This window comes from Biomphalaria glabrata, chromosome 6 (assembly GCF_947242115.1).
Source record: "Biomphalaria glabrata chromosome 6, xgBioGlab47.1, whole genome shotgun sequence".
In the NCBI taxonomy this organism is placed as follows: Eukaryota; Metazoa; Mollusca; class Gastropoda; family Planorbidae; genus Biomphalaria; species Biomphalaria glabrata.
In genome coordinates this window covers 21,469,751-21,494,335 of record NC_074716.1, presented here as the reverse complement: position 1 = coordinate 21,494,335, position 24,585 = coordinate 21,469,751, and the positions used below count along the sequence as shown (strand labels likewise).

The window sequence follows — 24,585 nt, the reverse complement described above, 5'->3', positions numbered from 1 at the left end:
TATAATTTTCCTAAAATAGTACAAATCATTCTATAAAAGGCTTAGCATGAAATAATGAAGATTTTTGCTACTTTACCTAAAAATGGCAGTTAATATGGGCATTCTATAGCATGACTGATTGTCTGCTTTAACTGTAACATATACATACCGTTACACATGTACTAAAAAATTTTAACTGTAATTAAAAGTAACTTTAAAAATGTAAGTTTTTCTAACTTAAAATTATTCTTTTCTACAGATTCAAACAACAGTAAAAGTCAAAAGCCAATGCAGGATGACAATACAGTTGTTTCTGATGGCTCTGAACCTTCATCTGCTCTTTTAAAAACTACCAGCATTGTTTGTAGAGATGGGGAAGAAGTGTCTGGCTCTGTTTTGTCTAACAATGCTAGTTCATATACAGCATATAGTGATGGCTCTGATGCCTCATCTAGCTCTGGAGTCGTTACAAATAATAGCTTAGTCTTCAATGATAGTTCTGAAAGTTCAGTGTCTAACAATAAAATGACTAATTCCCAAAGCAGTCACAGTGGAAATAAAACATGGAGCCAGCCAGGCTGGTCAAATCAAGCCTCTCCATGGTCAGGTGAATACATGGGATGGAATCAAACACAAAACTATCAAAACTGGAATCAAAGGCAGACTTTACCAACGGGATATTCTCAGAGAACCACAAGCCAATCAATACCTCACAATGTGTACTCACCACAGCATTCATTTAGTAATACTTCTCCACAATATCAGTATCCACATTATACATCCCCGACCAGGGAGCAACAGTTTCAGCAGTGCTACCAGAGCCCAGTACATATGCCATACCAGTCCCCACCATCCTCCCAGGCAACCCAATTATACCAATCTCCAACATCTCTACATCCCTACAACTCCCCATCTCATTACTTAGGCTCAGCACCTAGTAAGCCTTATCAGTCTTACCAGCTACCTCAAGTTGACCAGGCTCAAACTTTCAGACCTTTTCAACTTGGCAGTCCTAACCAATCACCAAGAGGTGACACCTTTCAGTCTTCTAATTCACAGATGTCTTCATACTCATCATCAGAGCTTGGAGAAAACTACCCTTTACAACAGAAATGGCTGGGTAGCCATGTTTCATCACAGTCCTTAGAAGCAAACTGCCTTGCACAGAGCAGCTACTTGAAAGCACAATCAGTTGATACATGTAGTAAAGAAGACACTGCTGTTTCAAAAATATGCCCTAAGTCAGAGTGTGACCATGGGATGAAGATGGAATCTTCTGCTAGTAGCTCAGCTAAAGTACCTGCACCAGAACATTTAGAAACAAAAGTTAAACTAGAGACTACTGTTTCAAATAACTCTACCTCTACAGATCTGCATAGCCATACAGGCTTAAATTCACAAGTTCATTTAGACTCTAATAAGCCAAAGAATTTTTTATCCTTATCATGTGACTCTTCACCTGTTGTTAATCCTTCAGTTCAAAAAATTAATCCTGAGCTAAAACATTTTGCGACATCTAGCAATATTTGTCATATTCAGTCATGTACCATTGATAATAGCAAGTTTTCAGGAGATAAAACCACCTGTATAGATATGTCAAACTCAAGTGACACAATGCTGGGCAATATGAGTGAAGAATCTGTCACCAATTGTTCTAAAATTAACACTTCTTCAATTGGGGTTAATACGTCTACTCCCATGATGCAGCAACTTCTTATGGAAGAATCCACTGTCAGAATGACCATCAAAAAAGACACCAAAGAAACTACTAAAAAAAACAAGCCAATAATGAATCAAGATTTACCCAAACCTAAGAAAAAATATACTTCAAAAGCAAAGATGGGATCAAAAAATAGTCGCCCAAGAAGCACTAGTTTGTCAACATTTTCAGGGCCTGGAGGTTTCAACACTAATCCTTCAATGCCCATTCAACCAAGGTCTGAAAGGGCTCATTCTATTTCCTTTCCATTTAATAATGATCCTTCATTTTCAGGAAGTATTAATAACCAGAGTAGTAGGTGGTTACAACAATCACCACAGCACTGGAGTGATCAGAGCTACTCTCAGATGTATCATCAACATCAGTGGGATACTAACCAATGGCAAAGTGTAGACTCTTCTCATAGTGGCTATCCAGCTGATACAACCAACACATTTCAGCAGAAACCATACATTTCAGAACCTCCCAAGTCTCCTTACCATCAAAGTCAACCATTGGTTAGTCCTGATATTGATGCAGCGAGTACTTCTCAGAGTAATTTTACTTTAGGGCAGAACATAACTAGAAACTCAGTGACTTCAGGAAGTTATGATAAATCATCTCTGTCTAGTCTCTTCCAGCTTGTTTCTGACATGAACACATCAGCTGAAGACAACTATATGATGACAAAGACATCACAGGCTGATTTTTCTAATGACATAGAGATAATGAAACAAACTTCTGATGTTAGTTATACTCAACAAAAGGACTTCATCACTCTTGAACCACCAAACAAACACAGCAACACCACTCCTGAACCATCTAACAGACCCAGCAATATCACTCTTGAACCACCAAACAGACACAGCAACATCAATTTTGAACTACCTAACAGACTTACAAATACCACTCTTGAAGCATCTAACAAGCACAGCAAAACCACTCTTGAACCACCTAATAGACACAGCAACATCACTCTTGAACCCCCTAACAGATACAGCAACACCATTCTAGAAGCATCTACCAGAAATAGCATTGCCTTTGAACTACCTAATAAAAATAACACTACTGAACAATTGGAAGAGAAGAATAATAGTGATATAAATGTTGATAAACCAAAGGTAATATATCCACCAAAAGTGATTCATCCATGCCTTGGAAAACAAAGTCGACTAAAGAGGTTAGGTTTTTTACAGAGATGTGGAAATGATGACAGTCCTGGGCAGAGCCCTAATTTGTCTTACACTTACACTTTTCATGTCCCAACTCCTGTCTTCAAGAAATTGAAATTTCACTTAGGAGAAGAGGCAAGAAAACACAAATTTAACCTAGTTAGAATGCACCCCATGGATGCCAGACGTTATAGCCTTTTAAAAATTGGAAGAGAAATAGTAAAAGTATCCAAACTGGGTCCTGAGGATTTGGCTAAATACAGAGTAATTTTCCCAGTCCAACCACACTTAACATCAACTGATGGTTCCACCAACAGAGTAAATCTCAATATTCCTACAGTAAGTGTGGACAAATCTTTAGGTGATTCTGTCAGTGATACAAACAGTTTATCAAACTTTGATACTGATTTTCCACCAAATAAAGTGGCCCCTCCCAGCTCTTTTCATGCCAGTCAACTCAACTCTCGAGTCAGATCAAATTCATCCTCATCTAGAACAAGCCAAGGGTTTAACTTCAGCAGAAGCTTAAGTGCTAATACTGATCAACGGATGGGCTTAAGTCAGCAGCAGAACTATGGCTTCTTCTACCATGGCAATGTCAATAGTACTACTTTTCCAATTCATAGTCCAATGTCTTCTGAAAATGTTCCTGGTGAGTTTCAATATCATCCCAGAGGTAATTTTGATCAAAAAGACAATGTACAATCTCAGACACCATCACCTCAACTTCAGGGAAGCAGCTACACTAGTTGCCAGGATTATTCCAGGTCACAGTATTACTATCAGCAGTCTTACTGTGAGCAACAACAGCACCAGCCATATTACCATCACATGCAGCAGTCCCCATCTCAGCAGGCTCAGGAATGTTACAATAATTCACAGACGGAGTCAAAAAACGACTTGCGTTCCCCGGTCCAGCATGGAACAAGCAGCATTGATAGTGGATGTGTTATCGGCCACAGTGATGAAATCACTGTAACCTCCACTATCAATAACCGGGTGAACGCAGGGAAATTTGATAGCCATGCTGAAACTCTGGCCAGCAACCTAGCAGCTGATAGTTTGAATGAACCTTCCCAAAGTACCAGGCAGTGTCACTGTTCTAAATATTCTAGCCATAGGCAAGTGAACAAGGGAAGAAGAATCAAAGGTAAAAAACACCAATTTCTACTTCAGAAGTTAACAAAGAGGGGTGAAGAGAAATCTTATCCTAACTATTTGAGTAGTGAACCTGAAAGTGTCTTTCTAGCTAAAGCAAATAAATTACCTGTAAAGTCTTCTTACCATTCAACTATTCAGCCAGTTAGTAGTCTGGCAAATACTAGTAAAAGAAATACTAACTCACTAGAGTTTAATCAACACACTAGTTTGTGTTCATACCACCATTACAAACATTTCTCACCATTTCAGACAAATGCACTCAAAACTTTGAGACAAAAGAAGCCAATTGTGCAACAGCAATCTAAAAGGATTTTGAGAAATTTGAAGCAGAGAATTAATTGGCAGAACAATCTTAATGCTTCCAAGAAACTTTCTGTCTATACCCACAAATTAAAACAACAAAAGAAAAGAGGAAGGAAAGTTTTAAAAGAAGGGATTCATTATGTGATCATAGGAAAGTTTAAAGGGGATCGAATCATGTTAGTTAAGATAAACAAAGTAGAGTTAGGACCTCAAGATACAGTAAAAGCCTCTATTTATGAAGATCTTGCTCGTAAAGATATTGTTAGACGAGTCCCAATAGATTGCTTGAGGAAAACAGAAGTTGATCTGCATCCAAGATTTGGCAGTACTAACACATCAATAACTTCACAGTTAAATTTTGGAGTTAGTCAGTCATGTAAAAATGACCACAATATTTATCAATATGATAAGGACAAAGCATGTTTGCCAGATTGCACTTGTCAAAATTTGTTAAATTCAGAAAGTGTTGAACAAGGTGATGAGTTCTTTGAAAATAATAAAACCCATTTTTACAGTAAAGTCATTAATGACAATGTCCGAAAATATTATCGGAGTACTACTACTACTGGTAACTTTTTTTGTCAGTTTCAAGAATGTTACTTAAGACACAAAGAAGCTAAAGATTCACAGCATCCTTTAGATTGTACTTCACATCACATGTTTTTTAAAGGAGTGAAGCACTCTTTTTTTAAAAGCTTCCAAATGAAATTACTTGGTAATATGAAGAGGCATACCAGTGATTACTACTCCTCCAGTTCAGATGATGAAGATGATTTTCTTGATGCAGTTATTATTAAAGAGAAAATTAGAAATTCCAACCAAAATCTTGACTATGTCAAGTCTTTTCAGTTTATTGACACAGAAACATCCAAACAATCTCCAGTAAGTTGTCAGACATCTTTTATGGATATATCTCCTTCAGCATTACAAGTTGTCTATGAAACAATTCATCATATAGCACAACATGTTGAGATGAAAGAGACCCAATTAGATTCTATGAAAAGTTATACAGACTTGTCAGAAGAAGAGGAAGTATTAGTAGAAAGTGACAAAGATGAATTAGTTCAAAAGTCAGATCAGAATGAAATTCAAGTGTCTCCTGAATCTGGTCTTATCAAAACCAACTATGACCTACCATCTAATCCTGATGGTGACAAGGAGAAAACTGGTAAAGATGACTTCTTAAAAAGACAGATGGCCTTTTTTGAAGATATCTCCTCAGATTCAGATAGTGGTGATACTATTATAATGTCCAACTACCAAGACCAAGATGTTAGTATAAAGTGTTCCACACCTTTATCCACACATCTTAGTAATTGCAACACTAGACTTAAAGAACCTTCTGTACTTCATGTGCCATTCCATCAAAGTCTGCAATTTGGTTGCGACTTAGCATCCCACATAGAAGCAACTGAAAACAAGTATCTAGCTTCTGAAACAGTTTCTGAACTTAGATCTGATGATGTAGACAACTTTTCATCTGATTCACTGGTGGAGGACAAGAGGACAGATGTATTTGAAACTTACCAGGCATGTTCTGCAGACAAGAAGTCAGTCACTGATATACAAGTAACTGATTCTGAAGACATGTCTCAAGTTACTGCTTTTCCAAAAATTTCCATTATGACTGACCCTAAAACTGGCATCCCAGTTCATTCTATTAAACTGTATTCTAGAAAGAAAAAATCCGTAGTAAACATGGATCATCCAGCTGACAGTAGTATAAAAGACACATCAACTAGTATAGATACCATTAAATCGGGTATATCTAAGGAAGGTAACCTAAAAGAAACAAACAGCCCTAATAGGAATCATTCTGTTAGCTCTGATGATGTCTCTCCTCTAACAGAAAACACTACATATTCTAGAAATAAGTGTTTGCGACAGAAGAAGCGTATCAAATATGTTTTTTACCCTGAAGAGCTGAGCACATCAGACTCTAGTAATTCAAGCAGTGATGATTATGAACAAAGTAGGAAATACAAAAAAGGCAAGAGAAGTAAAAACATACATTTCACTGATTTAAAAAAGAAATGTGCAGGCTCTTTGTCTGATGACTATAAGCAAGTGAAAACTGCCACAAAATCTCGTTCTTCAAGAGGAAGAAAGAAGAAGCCAGGAGATGGTAAGCTTTTGAAAAGTTTAAGTTTGCTTCATATGGCCACGTTAGCCAATCTTACTGACACACAAGGTGGTGAGTTCATGGAAGTGCAAGCATCAAACTATGAGTCCTCAGTTGACACTGTGCGACACAGTACCAGTACTGCTTCTCCTTTAGAAACTATGTCACAGGTAACACCTGAGGTTGAGGTCTCCCCATCTTCTTCTAATCAAAAGAAAACTCCTGGTACTGAAAGAAATACTGAAAGATTGCTGCATTTCAACAGAAGTTTAAAACCTGGGTGCAATGGTGCATCCAATTTAGGAAGTAGACCTCTTCCTTTTAGCAGGCTTTCTTCTGTCTCTTCTACAATGCCATCTAGCACATTATTAAATACCACAGATGTTATGCAGTATTCAGACCAGCCAGTAGTTAATGAAGATTCTAGCAATGCAAATACTCTCCAACTTCTTGAAACAAGAAGAGCCCAAGTTAACTGTGCCTCTTTCTCAATGAAAGATATCTTGCGACTTGCCACTTCTGAGGACTCTTTAGATTCTGACAGTAAAGACAGCATGCCACTGCTCCGACCACCTGCGTGCAAAAGAGCTAAAGTAAAAAGTACTACTTTATCAATAAGTGACATTGTGAAGTTAAATAATGAGGACTCTTATAAGAACAATTATCAAGACTCTTCTCAATGTGTAACTCATGATGATTCCAACACTGCTATGGCTTCTTGTTCATCCATGTCTCAGCACACTGTGAAAACTTGTTTAAATGATAGTCTATCTCTTGTTACAAATCAAAATAAACTATCAACTTTATCCACAAAATCCTTAATCAATTCAGATGCTTCCAGTGCTGCCCTGTGTACCCCATTGTCTCTGATTAATAATATCAAATCAACATCCACTTCAGTTTTTGCTTTAAATGAGTACAAGGAACAAGATCAGCTTGTCAGAAATAAACCAATCAAATTGGGCAAGAACACATGTGATCTCTCTAGTATGAAAGAAAATTCATTTCAAGAACAGGCTTTTGCTAACACTCAATCTCCATTCCCTAAATCTGTTAAGCCATGCTCAGCTTCTGACAAATCCACTTCACTGAAAGAAATTAAAGAAAAGTGTCATGTGAATAAATCTATTCACCATACTCAGACCACTTCAGCAGATTTAATAACAAAGGATGAGCCAGTGGAAATATCTCATAAGGATGTTTCCAGTTCTTCATCACAATATTCTACTATACCTTTAGTGTCCACCCATAGTGCAACAATACCAAGAATATCAATAACTTGTGATGAGACTGTAATCCGAGACAATTTCAATGATACCACATCTAAATCAGCAGTTCTAGAACTTGCACCTATCACCACTACTGTTTCAGAAAACTACTCAAACAATTGCTTATCCTGTCTGCAAAAACCATCATCCCAGGGTGCCCTCAACCTCAGTGTCTGTAAGAAATGCCATACTAATTATTCCCCTATCACTCCCACTTCTCCCATGTCTCCTGCTGACCCACAAATGTTCTATACCTCTCCTGAATTCACCTCACCTTATAAAAAGACAAAGCCATTGTGGTACCCATGGCTAACAATAAAAAACAATCCAGCAGAAAATAGCTCAAGGAATTACAAAGAAAATATTTATGACATTACCAAGAATGAAACTAAAAATAGTTTCACAGAAGTGTTCAAGAAAAAAATCTATACTGATGATGGTAATGTTCAGATAGATAATAGGGCAATGTCTTCAGCAGAAAGTGACTGTTTTCACATGGAATCAAAACAAAACAATTCACTTGTATTACAAAGCCCATTAAATCTATCTCAGAACAAGCCTTGTAGAAATACCAATATAAACAGATGTGGTGCAATATCAAAAAACATGGAAAACACCAATGTGGTTTTAGATAATTATCAAAGTCCATTTCATGTTTACACCCCCTCAACTGAAGTCTCACAGACTATAGTCACACAAAATATAGCTAATGCACAATTAGTTGAAGAGCCTTCAGATGTACTACAGAAAAAATCAATGGACACTGGCAATACAGCTAGACAGAGCAAATCTACCACTGAAATATCACCAACAAATAAGAGTTCAGAAATGAAAAAGATTCCTAACACTGTCAACTCTGGTTTTGAAAGTGATGTACAAATAGCTACAAATGCTCCATTGTCGAAAAATGCTACAAGAATATGTATCTGCCCATCCAAACCTCCTCCAAGTTATCAAGCTGTCTTGAATGATCTGCATGACTATGGATTTCACAAACTTCATTCAGCACAACCTTTCTTCAGTAATCATGAAGATTTGACAAATTGTCCCAAGTAAGCATAGCCTTCTTTAGTAAGTTTAATACCAAGATAAATTATAATAGTTACAATTTAATTGCTGCAACTACTAAATGGTACTTGCATTGTTATTATACTGCTATTTGTTTAAAATTAATGCTATAGAAACAAACGTATATACACAAGTGTTTCACTTTTAATTACATTAAATGAGATCATTAACTAGAAGCTTTTGAAACCCAGGTCTTGACCTCACTAGTTTAGCTGCTTCACAAATATATTGATGTGAATTTATATATTTTTTTACAATAAATTCTCCTCTGCCTCATTTTAAAAAAAAGTATGACTTAACATCAACAAGAGTAATTTCTTTTATCAAAGTCTAACATTTTATTTTAAAAACAAATCCCAATATTTATTCTTTGTTTAATTGAATTTAAAACTTGACATATATTGTCTTATCATTGTAGGGAACTTCTGGGCAGAGTTTTTAAAGTGGAATCTAACAGGGTGAGGGATAACATTCTATAATTAGAAATTCATTAATGTCTTTTTAAATTAACAAGCCCTTTCATTAAAGTAAAGTTTTATCTAATGAACATCATACACATGCACACAAGCTATTTATTCGTTCATTAGTATTGACTTTTAAGATGTTCTAAGATTTCTTTCTATATAAAAGGGAAATAAATGTTCAACATATTTTTCAGATCAGTGCACTTCCTCCCTTCTCAACTTTTTATCAGTTAATTGGCATATCAGAGTGGCAAAACAAGTTTTTGAGTGTCAACAAACTTCTATCTCAGACTTTCAAAAAATCATTAAAGAACTTGACACATGAGTCAGAATATAGGAAACTTTTGTCTGGAAATGAATGTATTAAACTAATGCCTATGAAAGGAGCACCACTCAGATCTAAAGTGCAGAGATGGCTTGCCAGCAATGCTAAAATAAAAGAGCCATGGGGTAATTTTTGAATAAGCTATCTATATATTAAGCATATGAATTCACATGAAATTTCATACACAGGTACCTTTACCTCTTAAATGTTCACTAAAAAATGGTTTCAACAGATTTGCTTCTTGAATGCCATTGCGAAAAAACGCAAGCTTACTATTTAACTTTTGTATTTTATTTTTGGTAATTCCGCAAAAGGCTGCATTCCTTATTTTCAGTAATTTCCCAAAAGGCAGTATTGTATATATATAAAGCATAATTTTTAAGTGTGTATAAGGTGTGTCTCTAAAGTTCTGTTGTAAAGTCTAGATCTATAGCTGACAAAATAAAAAGAAGTCATATTAATTGAGAACTGATTAGCGAATAGTGGTGTCTCTATTGAACTGTTCAATGGAAGGACAAAGGCTTAAATGAAAATTCAAGGTCATAACTATGTAGAGAGAGCTTTACAGTGGGCTGGGTGCAAAAAAAAATCTTAAGATTGGCAGGGGGGTGTTCCAGGTAAAAACAAAATAAGACTATTATATTATTTAATATTGAATCCAGAAGCCAAAGAAAAGTCTGATATTGTATGTAGGACAAAATTTTTTCTTGTGGTTGGGAGGGAGAGGGGTGGAATCAGACAAAACTAGAATTCACTGGCTAAAATGTGTGAGGTCAAGGGCAAAAAAAGGTTTTCCAGAGAATGAAAAGGTGACATACTAGAATTCACAGAAGAAAAAAAAGGTATGTTAGTGGGATTGTGAAAAATAATGCCATTTTATTGGAAGTGCAGAAAAAGGAGGGGTGGGAGGTTCCACTCAAAATAAACAATATATAGCATGGAGACAAATCAACAGACGTAGCTGGTGTGAAAAATATGCATTACTTAGCCTGTCATAAAATCTGTCACTGACTAAAAGTCTCTTTACTCTTTATAAAATGGAAGGATTTCTTCCAGAGTCTAGCAATGACAGATCTATATGCTCTGTGATGCTGGAGTAATGAAATTAATTTAATTAGAGATTGCACTTCTGTTCATAATTGTCCTACAAATAAATAGATTTCATCATCTTACTATCTAAAGGTAGATCAAAAGTGATCTAGTGTGAAATATTTTACTGACAGAATATTAGCAATATTTTGACAGCTTCAATTTTCATTTTACTATTTTTCAAAACAGCACCTCTTCGAAATTCTGCACCTGTATCAACTGCCGTAAATTCTCTTGGACAAACGCCCCCAGACACACATTTATCACATCTGAACTATGCCAAATCTTGTGAGATCAATCAGAGTCTTGAAGATTCATTCCAAATACAGCCTATTAATGATAATACTATCTCTTCTAGACAGGACAGAAAAGAAAATTTGAACAAAGTAGTCAACCCTGATATTTCACAGGTGACACATTTCTTATATAATGGATATTTAAATAACTTTAATTTTAAAATGTCATTATTTGTAATATCATAGTGTATTACTCAAGATACAATTACTAGGATATTATCTGTAGTGTCTTAGTGTGTTACTCCAGGTACAAGATACAATTACTAGGATATTATCTGTAGTATCTTAGTGTGTTACTCTAGGTACAAGATACAATTACTAGGATATTATATTACAGTTAGTGGTATATCAAATGTTTACCATTATATGAAGCCTCATAAAGGACACTAATCTGATGTATTATAGTAACTAATAACTTAAGGAATTGAGAACATTAGTAGTTTCTTCTCAATAAAGCCTATGGCTGTACTCTAATATTCTAGCCATTTCAATACAATACAAAACAAAAGTAGTAAAAAAAACAAAAAAAAACATCATTTTTATCATTAGGTTAAACAAATGACTATTCAAATTTTTTTCTTAGATGTTTCTTTTAATAAATCTATTTTAGCATCACACATTTAATGTCAGTCCCTCTGTTGGTGAAATCTCGCAAATAGATGGACCAACACCTTTGAACACCTTTAACTTTAAAGTTGAACAAAACAATTTTCTGGACAGTAAATCTTTTCACAAGGTAACATTTGTGTGCTTAATAACTAAAGGTACAATTCACATACCAAAGTAATTATTTTTTGTATCGAAAGGGAAACTAATTCTTCAGTATTCACAGATATGGCTAAATTTGTTGGGTTTAGTCCCCTTAAATAATTGTTAATGCTATTTCTCCCTCAGGCTTTCTCCGATCAAGTTGACAATTAAAACAATTATTTATTGTACCTAACAAAACATGACTTATTAAACACACAAAAAATACTGAATTAGTCACTTAATTATTGGTAATTAATTATTTTGATATTGAATAATGGAAATAACTTGTGCATTGCTGATAGATATAGCTTTACGTGTGGAGTTAAGCTTTGTTCTTTTTTTTTAAAAAAAGATTTTTTCTATTTTGCTTGTTTCAATTTTTGTTTTTATGAAATTATAAAATGGTTTATATTTTAACTGATTTCAAAGATAATTTAAGTTCATGGATTAAGGGGGTAGTCTACCTTCAGAAACTTTTTTTTTATTTACTGTTTTTTTACAATGAAATTATGTTTAAAGTATGACTATAAGTATAGATAGTCATTATTACAAGAAAAAAATAAATTTTATTTGCTAAATTTTCCCCACCGGGCTTTTTTGGGTTACAATGGGCAAAATTAAGACCATTTTGTAATTGATTTTTTTCTGAAAGTATTATTGTTAGAGTATTCAAATTTTGCATTTTAATACTTAATTATGTGTTTAACATAGTAACAGAAGCTTTTTTGAAAATACTATCAGGCTTAGGAGTAAATTTTTTTTATTGAAATCCTGTTAATTTTATGCTCTGCGGGTGGTAAATTTGATAAAAAATGCTTCTTTAATTGTTAATATCTCAATTTTTTGGTATTGTTTTAAAAATCGGCTCTGTTACTATGTAGTATATATATATTTTAACACAAATATACAATTACAATACAATAGGACAAGTAGATTTAAAAAAAAATAGAAAACAAGAATGTGTATGTCATGAAAAAATTTATTTTGAGAAAAATGGGTTTTAAAGTTTATTCTCAAAAGATATGAGACATTTGACTTTTCACAACAATGAAATGTATTTTTCTAAGCAAATTAACAATAGGACATAGAAATAAAATGTTAAGAAAACAGAAATTATTACATTTTTAAAGTTTAAAATGCCCCCCCCCCCCCCCCCCATATCATAACCAATCCAAAATTTATTTTTTTTAGCAAAAAAAAAATGCCCAGTAAATAACACAAGGCTATACAATAATTTTAACAATAATAAGGATTGACCATTGTTAATAAAATAAAATAGGAAAATCATTTAAATATATATATTTAAATGTCTGCACCACCAGGGATGTATTGGGGACCACCCTCCTGTTGTTCGATTCTTTGCCTTTCACGTTCTTCTGCTTGCTTCCTTGATAACCTTCTTTTTGTTTCATTTTTTTCAATGCATCTCTGGGCTTTTGAGATTCTGTTACAATCTCTCTTGAGCCCCAAAGACTTTGACTGTATGCCAGTCTTAATATTAAGGTGGCTCAAGAAAAGTTGGGATGCCTTGGAGCCCATATTAAACTCACCAACACCTACCCCTACAGAGACTTCAAGTCTCTTTCTTCCCACAAATAAATGCTTAGGGCACCGACTCCATATCAAAGCATGAATTGACTCATTGACATTTTGAGTCTGCCCTAAGATGCAGCGTTGTAACAATTCATCCTGTGTCATTCGTTCAAACACAGGACGAATATGCTCAGCCACTAGGGGGGAAAGAAATGTTGTCATTTCTTTTTCATGTGACCCTGCAGGTTGGTTTCTAGCCAAGGCTCTCTGGTAAAAGCACCAAGAAGATTTGCCAGCAGGACAGTCACTGTGCATAGGATTATCATCCGAAGATGTACAGTGATAAAATGTGGCCCATATTGCCTTTCGCATCTGAGGAATAGTGGTGCTTGAGCGTAATGCTTTTGTAAAATACTTTTGCAATTTATTGATTTTAGGTTGGGTAAGTTTACCTTTCCCATTACCACCAAGAGTTATTTTTTGCTTTTTTTTTGTATCCACCACATTCCTCAGAGCTGTTCCCAATCTTTTTGAAACATGATTAAGGCATTCTCTCTTTTCAACAAGGTCAGGGTATGGGTTTTGCTCATGGATGGCTTTTATGGTATTTGTGTCTCCATCTGAAATGACACTTTTATACCTGAAGCCATTTTTTTCAACTGACCGTGACCACATAATCACTGCAGCTTGCTGCTCCATGCTTCCACTAGAGCCAAAGTGATTTATATCACAGGACTGTTTGTGTGCATTGTACCACAGTTGGTACTTGACAGGGTCCTCTAGTTTCAAAAAGTTTCCTGTCTTGGCACAAACATGACAGTGCTTAGACAGAACATGGTAGTCTATTACAAGACCTGTTTTATTTTCTATTATGCACCCAACACCATATTTTAAAGAGTGCCCCCGTGTCTGCCATGTACCATCATAGGATACATCAATGTCAATGACATGTTTATTACTTTGTTCAGGATAGGCAGCTCTTACAGTACTGGCACTTTCTTTTAGCATCTGGTTTACATAGCCAGCAGACTGGCTGAAAACAAATTTAGTGTGTTGCCCAAATGATTTTTTGTGAAGCACAGGCGCATTCATTATTTCAGAAAATTTAACAAGCCCTGCATGACCCATACCAGTAGCCAAAGATGCTGCAACAACCTGTCTGTTGACAGTATGGATCTTATCTGATTTAGGTGATGTAAAAGTGTCACCTTTTACCTCTTGGCAGGTTGTACAGAAAACCTGCAGATAAATGGCAAGCCCAGAGTTTTTTTTTGGGTCATGGGTTAGATTTAAGTTTTGTGTGCCACAAGATGAACACTGAAGATTTATAAAAAGTGATTTCAGTGATTCTAAGCAAACAAAAGTTGATGGTATAGCCATCCCCATACCTGTAATATTTTCCTCACTAAAAAAAGAAAGCTTACGCTTAGATGCTGAAACAGTGGGTTCAACTATAGATGGGTTGGAAGTGGTTGCAGAAGTTTTTGGAGTGGTGGCTTGTTTGAGATGATTTAGCCTTGCTTCTCTGGCAGCCGCAGTCTGATGCTTTCTTGACAGACGAGTTCTGGCTTTAGTATTGGCAGTAAATGCTTTGGCTGGCATAGTTCTAAAATAGTGAGAAGAAAAAAAATATTTGAAATTAAAATGTTCATCAAAGAAAGTTAATTCAAATCATAATTCAAGATGTTATTCAAACCCAAGTGACTGTCACTAGATCTATACCACATCTATGCAAGCTAAATCTAGAACTCTATTGTAATCTAGTAAATCCAGTAGTGAGTAGTAGGGATGATAAAATCTAGATATATCTAGATTATTTTAGATTTCCTATAGATTTATAAAGTAAAGTAGACCAAGAAAATAGCATCTATAGTGACTAGATTGACTAGATCTAAAGTCTAGATTAGGCCTACTGATCACAATACATTGAATTTACATCAAGTTAAGTTCTAAGTCTAAGGGCTTCAATTATATCTATATAGATCTACTTATAGTTATAGAATATTAGATCTAAAGATAATCTAGATCTAGTCGTACTACTATTACTACTTGTAACTACTGCTACTAACTAGAAGTCTAGCTCTACTTCTACTAGATCTAGATAATAGAATCATGAATGTGATTGAATCTAGATCTAGAATCCAATATTATAGATAATTACTAGTATCAAGATCTAAACTAGATCTAGAATCCTAGATCTAATCTAGATCTAGATTATTATCTAGATCTAGAATCACACGAGATACTGGCTACTGTCCCTAAAGCCTAATACTAAATAGCAATAGGGAATAGGCCTAGATCTATATTTTAGATGTAAATATATAATTAAATCTATCCTGAAATAGTCCTATTATTAAAATTAACTTAGATCTAGCTGTAATTTGTTCTTACCTTGTTTGGTGAAAAAAAGATAATCTAACAAAAATAGATAATGCAATCCAAAATCGAATGAATCGAGAGCACGCTTCACAGGGATGTTGACACACGCGCTATGCATTGTGGTCTAGAGTCACCATACGAAATCCAAGATGGCCGCCTTGAGACCAATCAAAATAAGCTTCTATGTACTTGACTACGTTAGAGCCAATCAAATATTAGTAAAAACCTTGATATATACGTCATTGCTTGTGCTCTAGTTACTATAAATAGTTTTAGCTAGGAAAATCATCAGGAAAATGACGTAGTACGCAGTGTGACCTTTAAAACGATATCAAATACGATACCATTGTAGACAGGACACTTGCATTACAGCATGCTGAAATTTGTTGACTTTTGCAATGTTTTCAACAAATTTAGATACCCCTATGCTATTAAAACACATTTTTAAGTATTAAAGTGCAATATTTTCATAATTTGATGTATGACAAGTGATTCCTAATATATTTTTCTATTAAAATATGCAGTTTTTGTCTAAAATCGACTTTTTCATGACCCGTCGACCCCCTTAAACAAATTGAATTTTATATTATTTTGAATGCATTTTAATGTTACTTTTTGTTAATATTATTGTTTTAAATATCAGGAATGTTACAAAATTGGTCATAGCATAGCACTACAGCATTTTATAAGAGCTTTCCAGTGATATATACATTTTTGTTGTAGGACCAACAGCTCAAAAAATTATTTTTTTTCAACACTGAGATTATTGGAAAAAGGGAGATATTAAAAAATATTGAATGAAAATGCATGCCATTCCCCAAACATGTGGTCTAACATATTTAACATCTAAATTCCTATTGACAATTAAAACATTGGAACTAAAATTGTATGTATTTGATTAGATCTGAAATTTAGCCCAAATATTCAAAATAGAATCTATATTAAATACAAAATAGTTTAGAAATACAAACATGCAGAACATTTTCAATAAACAATATGCTTTGAGTATTCATTTAGAGGGTATATTAGGTGCACCAAGAACTATTTTGTACTGCTGTAAGTTTTTAAGAGGGTCAGTGTTAACAGAAATTGTAACATCCCTACTAATATGTATATATACATTTTTAAAAATCTGTTAAATATTTTTTTAGTGTCAAAATATTACAGTTCTGAGTCTTGAATTACACATTGAAACTAGAGGAGACCTTAAACCTGATCCTGAGTTAGATCCAGTTCTAGCAGTTTTTTATTCTGTGCAAGATGATTCAACTCTCCACCAAGAGATTCAAACTCAAACTGGGCTAGTAATCATTGACAAGGCTAGAAAAGAAGCAGTGATGAGAAGTCAAACTGCCTCAGACTTACTCTCCTTAAGTGATTCCTTCAGAAAGCAAAATCCTTCAAGCAGAGACCTTTATGACTGTGTTGAGGTGGACTATGTAGAGGATGAAGCTGCGTTATTGAACTTTGTAATACAGCTTGTTCAAAAGTAAGACCATTGAGCTTTTAACTTGGCCTCTTAGAATTGGAGAAGATGATTTACTTTGAATCTTTATTATACAAAGTAGCTGTGTGTTGCTCTATTGAACTATTCTTTCATTTCGTTGTGCCTTCAATAGCCCTTATGTGTGAAATATCTTAGATAGCCCTTATGTGTGAAATATCTTAGTTTTATTTCTCCCAGTCAGACATTCTTTTCAACAATCTCATCTATACACACTCATTTTTGTTATCAGTTGAAACCAATACCTGTGCATTGTAGCATTTAAAAAGTTAGTGTATACCGTTTACTTTGGCCAAGATATTTTGTTTTTCATCCTCTAATGAACCGGACTGCAATACAAGACCCTTCCTTTATTTTAGACTATCTTGGTCTTTTGTTTCCTCCCCTGGAATATGCCTTCCACAATTTAAAACCTTCACATTAAAATGCTGCCCAACTTTTTACACTCACTGTCATTTCTGAACTATATATATATATATATGGCTCCCTTTGTCTCTAAGACAATGGATGTACCCAGATGAGTTTTTGTCTTGAGACGGGGAAGAATCTGATGTGGCTAATCAAGCCAATTCTGGAGCTTCAGATTTTGCCACAGTTCATGCATGTGTATGCATTTGTTTTCTGAACTATATGAATGCTAAATTAAACCCTTAACTATAGTGTTAGGCACTTAGTTTATATTATTTGTTAGTTAGAGACCATCATAGTTTATATTATTTGTTAGTTAGAGACGCATCATAGAAGACGTTTATTGAACGGGATTAGTGACGCTTGAGATATTTTGGTTTAGAAACTGGAAAATCAGAATTCTCTAGGGTAATGACATGTTTTATTAACAGAGACTTTGACTGTGGCCTTTTTCTTGGATTAAACATTATATTCATTGTTCATCAGTGTTGACCACATCTTTTCACTAGTTAAAATCGTTGGTGTTTATTTGTGTTATTAGTCTACTGCACTGGAATACACCCGAACAAGAAACTCAAACACTTGCTGAGTAATTTGTCATATAGTTGACAGCAATACAGATTAAACATCCATCACAATAGCCATCTCTTGTCTTTTTGGTTGTAGTCCATAAAAAAAATGCCATTCCTTTAATATCCCCCCCCCCCCCCCCCCCCCCCCAAAAAAAAACAACACAAAACAGCAGACAAATAAGCCTCACTTCTAGATCATACAAAAATCATTCATATTTACCTCTTTAAAAGATTTGATAAAGATGTTTTTTTAACATAAAAGTGATGAGTTATTTAAGTATAAGGCAAGTAACAGAAGGGTAAAAAAATATTTTTTTATTTAGTCTGTGGGAAAATCATTGTGAATTAGAGAGTCAAGGCTTTGGCTTTTATAAACATAAATTAGAGTTAAAATAATTGAATCAAATTTTTATATGTGTTGTTAGTATATTGTGCTTTCTTTTTATTGTTAGTTTTGATCCTGACATTCTTGTTGGCTATGAGATTCAGATGTTGTCATGGGGCTATCTAGTAGAAAGAGCAAAAAACCTCAATATTGATCTACATTCTGGTTTACTGAGAGCGCAAGGTAGTCTTTGTATTTTATATTCAATAGAACTATATCTTCTTATCCTTTTTGCCACTTTGTAGTATTTATTTTGACTTAATATTATTTCATGCTCACAACTGTTTGGGAAAACGTTATATTATTATTGATTTTATATAGAAATTTTCCATACTATTAAAACATGCACAGTACATTCTGATCTTTCCCTTCTTTAGACTTCTCAGGGAGGGATACAAATGTTTTCATGCTGCATTTAAGCATGAAGTTTGTTTATTAAATAAAAATATACTTGTTAAAATCAATATAACTTTTTGAAAAAAATGTGAATATTATACTTTTATATTTTTAAGGTTGATTTTAAGTATTATTAAAAGTATCCCTTTCAGACCTTGCCATCTAATGGGCAGATGATGTAAATGTCAACTGTTTCTTTGGTCGAGGATTAATGAGGGTGTCATGTGGCCATCACGACAACCAGCCACCTTTACTTTCCCCAACTTATGTCAGGTACTCATTAGAATTGGGCTGACTCAGGGTCATCCTAAAAATACCAAATTTCAAAATCCCAGTCTTCACTGAGATTCTAACAGAGGAAGCCAAGTGCTTTACTAGCCACCATGTCCCATGTTAGTATCATTAAAATATCCTGTTCATAGTTTAAATAGACTAAGAAACCAAAGTATATAAATAATTGGGAACTACTTTAGTTACCGGTTTTGACTTTGTTTATTGTTATAAATCTATTTCACTAACATTCTTATATTTTTTTCCCAGAGATCAAAGAAAAGAAAATCATAGTTGATAGAGACTTATCTGAACTTCGTGTCACTGGTAGAATAGTTTTGAATCTTTGGCAAATTCTTCGACATGAGGTAATTCCTGACATTACTTTAATTACATAATTTAACATCTAGAAAGCTTAGTATGTGCGAGATTTAGACAAGAAAAAAAAACTTTAAAAAAAAAAAAAAAAACAAAGCTTATATTAAGTGTAGTTGTATCATGTAATTAAATTTTTTTAATAGGTCTAGACTAACAATAATAAATCTGTGTGATTAGAAATATTTTTACCAATTGTTTTTGCTTAGCATAATTTCATATTTTTAGCTTTCTCTACATGCTATGATCCTATCACTTTGTCTGTACCAGTTGAAAAGGTAGGGGAGAAAGAAAGGGGTATGTGGGTTGTTGCTTTTTTTTTATGTATTAATGAATTCAATTTTGAGGGATAAAGCTTCCTTAAGCCAATACGGTAACCATTGTGCCATGAAGCTGCTAATGAAAATAGATTTTATAGTTATTTACATTTTTTTTTCTTCAAACAATAAGGGGGACTAATTCAACTTATAACACTTTATCAGTCAAGGAAAAAAATTTTTTTCCCCTTGTTTGAGATACAAAACAAAATAATTAATTAATAGATAATTAACTAATTGGTTAATTTTTTTAAATTGATTTTTGTGGTTGCATATAAAATAAATAATTGTGCTAAATTTCATCTTGATCTGAGATTGAGTGTGGGTGAAATAACGTGTACAAACTTTTTACCAGACAAAATGAGTTGATATAAGCTTTGTAAAAATAACGTGTACAAACTTTTTACCAGACAAAGTGAGTTGATATAAGCTTTGTAAAAATATTCTTGTCTTTGTATACTTTTGAAATGTTTTTTTTTTTTTTTTTTTTTGTTATTTTTGTTTAGGTTACATTGAATATTTACACTTTTGAGAATGCTTCTTATCACATACTTCATCGTCGTATTCCTTTGTATTCATTCCACTCTCTGACCAGCTGGTACAGTGACAGTTTACAAAGGTAATTTGCTTCATTTTAGTTTAGGTCAGGCATGTCAAATAAGCAGCTTAGTGCATTGGTTTTATCTAATAGTGCATTATATGTACTTACAATGGTCTCTTTGTTTTTTTTCTTTGGAGATGGAAATCTTAATGTCATATTATAGAAAGTTATCATTTGGTGACTTCAATTTTGAAATTATCAGAGAAACGTATCTTAAAATTTTGATTTACACATGTACTTAATGGTGAGAAGTTTTTAACTGTTACAAAAATGTCAATAAAATATATAGATTACTATGATTGAGTCAAATATAAGTATCATTGTAATAATTGTTAACTAATAGAGACTCATAAAATCTTTTTTAAAAATGTAAACGTTGAGACAGCAAAGAAAAAAACAACATATTTAATAAAAGAATCACACTATTTTTGCACTATGTGAGTTATTATTTGAGTTACATTAGATGCATTTCTACATTGAAATGTTTTCATTTTAAAATGATAAAAGCATGGACCATTTGGTAAGTTTGAAGTTCCTATTTCGCATCTCAAAATTAATCAATTGGAAGACTAACGATTGATATCATCAGCATGAAACATTCTTTACCGAAACATAGTTTGGAAACATAATTCTTAGGAAAATCTATGGTGCCATACAGGATGAAACAGGGTGGAGGACACGCACTAACCATGAGATATGTCAATTGTATGAAGACCCACCAATAGTGAACGAAATAAAAAAGAACAGACTATGTTGGGCAGGTCACCTTGAAAGAATGTCAGACAACAGAGGGGCGAAAATCGTATACAGGCAAAAAACAAAAGGCAGGCAACCCAAAGGCAAACCCCGAATGCAATGGATAGATGATGTGGAAGCAGATCTGAAGCAGCTTGGGGTTAGGGCGTGGAGACGAAAGGCCAAAAGTTTTTAGAAAAATTGGAAAGCTTGGATCAAATCTCTAGTGACAGTTTAGCTGATCATGAATCGTCATTGAAGTATACATTGACAAGGAAACACAAAAACTTGATGTTTTATTTTTCTATTTCATATGGAGCCTCCAAAGTCACTGTGCCTAAGGCCTCCAATTACCTACGGCTGGCCCTGGTTGCAGAACAAATTGATGAGTGACATTCCTGAAAGAATTGATGAATTTGGATGATTTAACTAATCACAATATATACTGAATGAATATTGGTACAATAAACAAGAATGGAGTTAGACTGACTGATGGAAATAAACGAACTCTTATGCTAATCATGCACGCCATTGAGACTTTTTCAGAGTCTTAACTTCAAGTTTTTCTAGTAATCTTTTCTTTGTACCTATATAGAAGTTGTGTGCAGTTCGTGTAGTAGTTTTTAGAAACAAAAAAATACCCTCCCCTCTCCCTCCTTTAAATGCACTAATAAACATTCTGATGTTAAAAATGACAGTTTTTCAATCAATTAGATATATAGTGAAAATTCTATCTTTGCACAATCCTGATGTAGTGGATTAGTTATTGGAAGAAAATGCTATTATTCACATTTTTTGTTTCTTCCATCTTGTGCAGGTGGAGAGTGTTGGAGCACTATCTGAAGAGAGTCCAAGGTCAGTTGGAAATGATAAATCAGTTGGACATCATTGGTAAAACCAGTGAGTTTGCTAGGATTTATGGGATTGAATTTTATGATGTACTTTCAAGAGGTACACAAGTAAGTGATGCATAAAATTAAATATCATATAGTGCTTAAGTTTGTTTTTTAGTATTTTAAATGTCAAGGGAAGTCCTCAAGGCAACTTATGTACTTTTTTACCTTCTAAAAGAGAGATTATTTAGTATTTAGAAATCATTGCTCAACACTTGTAAACTTGTACAATATCATAGCTAAAAATAATGATTAAGAATTTCTTGTGTTAATATGATAGCACCTTGACATAGAACTTTATTTTAAAATAAAGTGCTATACACTGCCAAGAGTATTATTACATAGCATGAATGTATTTTAAACTTTGATACTTACATATTGTTGAAAAATCAATATCTTTCAGTAACATTTTAGTAAAAACAATGTTTCAGATTAGAGTGGAGTCAATGATGCTGAGATTTGCTAAAGCACAAAACTATGTGAGTGTGTCTCCAAGCATAAGCCAGAGGGCACGTCAGAGAGCTGCGGAGTGTATTCCCCTCACACTTGAACCAGAGTCTAAATATTACACTAGTCCTGTGGTGGTGTTAGACTTTCAGTCTCTTTACCCGTCAATCATGATTGCCTATAACTACTGCTATTCTACTTGTTTAGGTAGATTGGATTGCTTAGACAAGATAAAGTATGTGTTGTTTTTTTGTTGTTGTTTTTTTTTTTCATATATTATTTTTTTATTCACATTTTCAAACATATATGACATCGTCCCTGGTGGGTTAGAAGAAAATAGATTTCACTTGCTATTCATGGGGAAAAGTTAACAGTGCAGAAATGTTTGTTGCTTAATTATTGTAGTAATGACAGTATATTTAAATATTTTAACCAAAAAGGAAAATTTATTTTGTATATAAAGACGATTAATTAAAAAAAAATAATTTTTCTTTGTTCTTAGTGAAGGTCCATTTGAATTTGGTTGCACAAGTTTAAATATCAAACCAAGTATTTTAAAGGTATTTTAGTAATAATTTTTTTTTTTTTATAACATCTCATTAATGCTAGCCAACATTTTTTTCATTTTGTTAATATTACATCAAAGTTTAAATATTTAGTGAAGTATTTTAAAGGTGTTATAGTATTAATGATTTGTTTTTTTTACTAACATCTCAATAATGCCAGCAAATATTTATTAGTTAATATTACATCAGAATTTAACCTGATGTTGCTGATTCTTGTTTAGAGAGTTCAGAAACAAGTAACAATATCCCCCAATGGAGTGGCCTTTGTCAAGTCTTCCATAAGAAAAGGCGTTTTACCTAAGTAATTATCTTATAATAATAATCATAAAATACTGATTTATTTTTCATAAACATATATACTTTATTTTTTTTTAGCTGTTAATTACAGATTGTTGTAGATGATTAACTGACTATTGTCAACACTAACTCATGGTTTTTTGTTTTACAGAATGTTGGAAGAAATACTTTCAACTAGACTAATGGTGAAGAAATCTATGAAAGTACATAAAGATGATAAAGTAAGTACAAACTAGGACAGAGCTTGACACATTTTTCCAGCAATGCCTCTTTATGCACACACTTACATACTTTTTATTTTTTTCTACACCTAACTGTCCATACGCCCTCTTTTCTTACTATCTTCTAGCTCAAGATCTAATAAAGTTTTTTCTTGGCTCTCGCTGTGTCTTAAAATGAAAGTTAAAATATTAATTTTATTAAAATTTAGACTTCTAATCAACTGAAATATATTATTTTACTTATTACAAGCCTAAATCTACTGTGAACATGTCTGGTTTATGTTTGTTACAAATCCACACTGATTCAATGTAAGCACATAGGCAAACATTTGCAATTGCTAAACATGTTAAATTATGTTTGATTGGTTGATTTAAGATTGTTGCCCTTTTTTTTTCCATATAATTATCAAGTACCTACTGAAAAATAGGAAATTATCTAAAAATATCTCCCTCAAAAAAAGAAGTTAGCAGTCTTTCATGCTCAGTCCAAATTAAGAGTGCCAAGAGTTTTCTAGATCAGTTTAGATACTCTATGAATTGGGTTCACAAATTGAACAAACTGAAGTAATGAATCTGCACTATTTCAGATCTCACTATGCTTTTAGAAAAACAAGTTTAGGTTTTAGTATTCATTTTTGTGTGTATGTTTGATTTTATTTCAGGATTTGTTTAGGATGTTGAATGCTCGCCAGCTTGGACTGAAGTTAATATCTAATGTCACATATGGCTACACAGGAGCTAGTTTCTCAGGACGAATGCCGTGCATTGAAGTTGGAGATAGCATTGTCAGGAAGGCAAGGGAGAGCCTTGAAAGAGCTATTGAAGTAGTACAAACCACATCTAAATGGAAAGCTCATGTCATTTATGGAGACACTGATAGGTACAAATTTAAAAAAAAAATAATTTTTTTTTGCTACTATGAAAAGTACATTTGGCACAAATTGGTTTCAAATCTTAAAAATCCAAATTTCGCTTGAAAAAAAAATGTAA

General features: G+C 33.6%; 2 protein-coding genes across 9 annotated transcripts in view; one reads left to right on the top strand and one right to left on the bottom strand.

Annotated features, from left to right (window-relative positions):
• LOC106057776 (uncharacterized) overlaps positions 1-24,585 on the top strand; it is a 54,448-nt gene that overhangs the window by 21,763 nt on the left and 8,100 nt on the right. For 6 of the 8 annotated variants that reach the window (XM_056032794.1, XM_056032795.1, XM_056032790.1 and 3 more), the window contains 15 exons: positions 239-8,756; positions 9,191-9,230; positions 9,431-9,686; positions 10,840-11,060; positions 11,557-11,682; positions 16,760-17,097; positions 18,545-18,660; positions 19,414-19,511; positions 20,342-20,454; positions 21,989-22,130; positions 22,496-22,746; positions 23,014-23,071; positions 23,299-23,378; positions 23,526-23,595; positions 24,258-24,475. In XM_056032794.1, the coding sequence (XP_055888769.1) occupies positions 239-8,756; positions 9,191-9,230; positions 9,431-9,686; positions 10,840-11,060; positions 11,557-11,682; positions 16,760-17,097; positions 18,545-18,660; positions 19,414-19,511; positions 20,342-20,454; positions 21,989-22,130; positions 22,496-22,746; positions 23,014-23,071; positions 23,299-23,378; positions 23,526-23,595; positions 24,258-24,475 (10,645 nt within the window). Of the gene's footprint in view, positions 1-238; positions 8,757-9,190; positions 9,231-9,430; positions 9,687-10,839; positions 11,061-11,556; positions 11,683-16,759; positions 17,098-18,544; positions 18,661-19,413; positions 19,512-20,341; positions 20,455-21,988; positions 22,131-22,495; positions 22,747-23,013; positions 23,072-23,298; positions 23,379-23,525; positions 23,596-24,257; positions 24,476-24,585 lie in introns of those variants that run through there. The other 2 variants (XM_056032796.1, XM_056032797.1) reach the window with 2 other exon arrangements.
• Positions 12,905-16,042, bottom strand: LOC129926794 (uncharacterized). The gene is made up of 2 exons (XM_056032810.1): positions 15,621-16,042; positions 12,905-14,835 (listed from the first exon to the last, which is right to left on the bottom strand). Exon 2 carries the CDS (start codon positions 14,829-14,831, stop codon positions 12,999-13,001), a length of 1,833 nt encoding a protein of 610 aa, XP_055888785.1. The 5' UTR covers positions 14,832-14,835; positions 15,621-16,042; the 3' UTR covers positions 12,905-12,998.

Coding starts and splice junctions, on each gene's coding strand:
- LOC129926794 (XM_056032810.1), bottom strand. CDS start 14,831: ATGCCAGCCAAAGCATTTACTGCCAATACTAAAGCCAGAACTCGTCTG.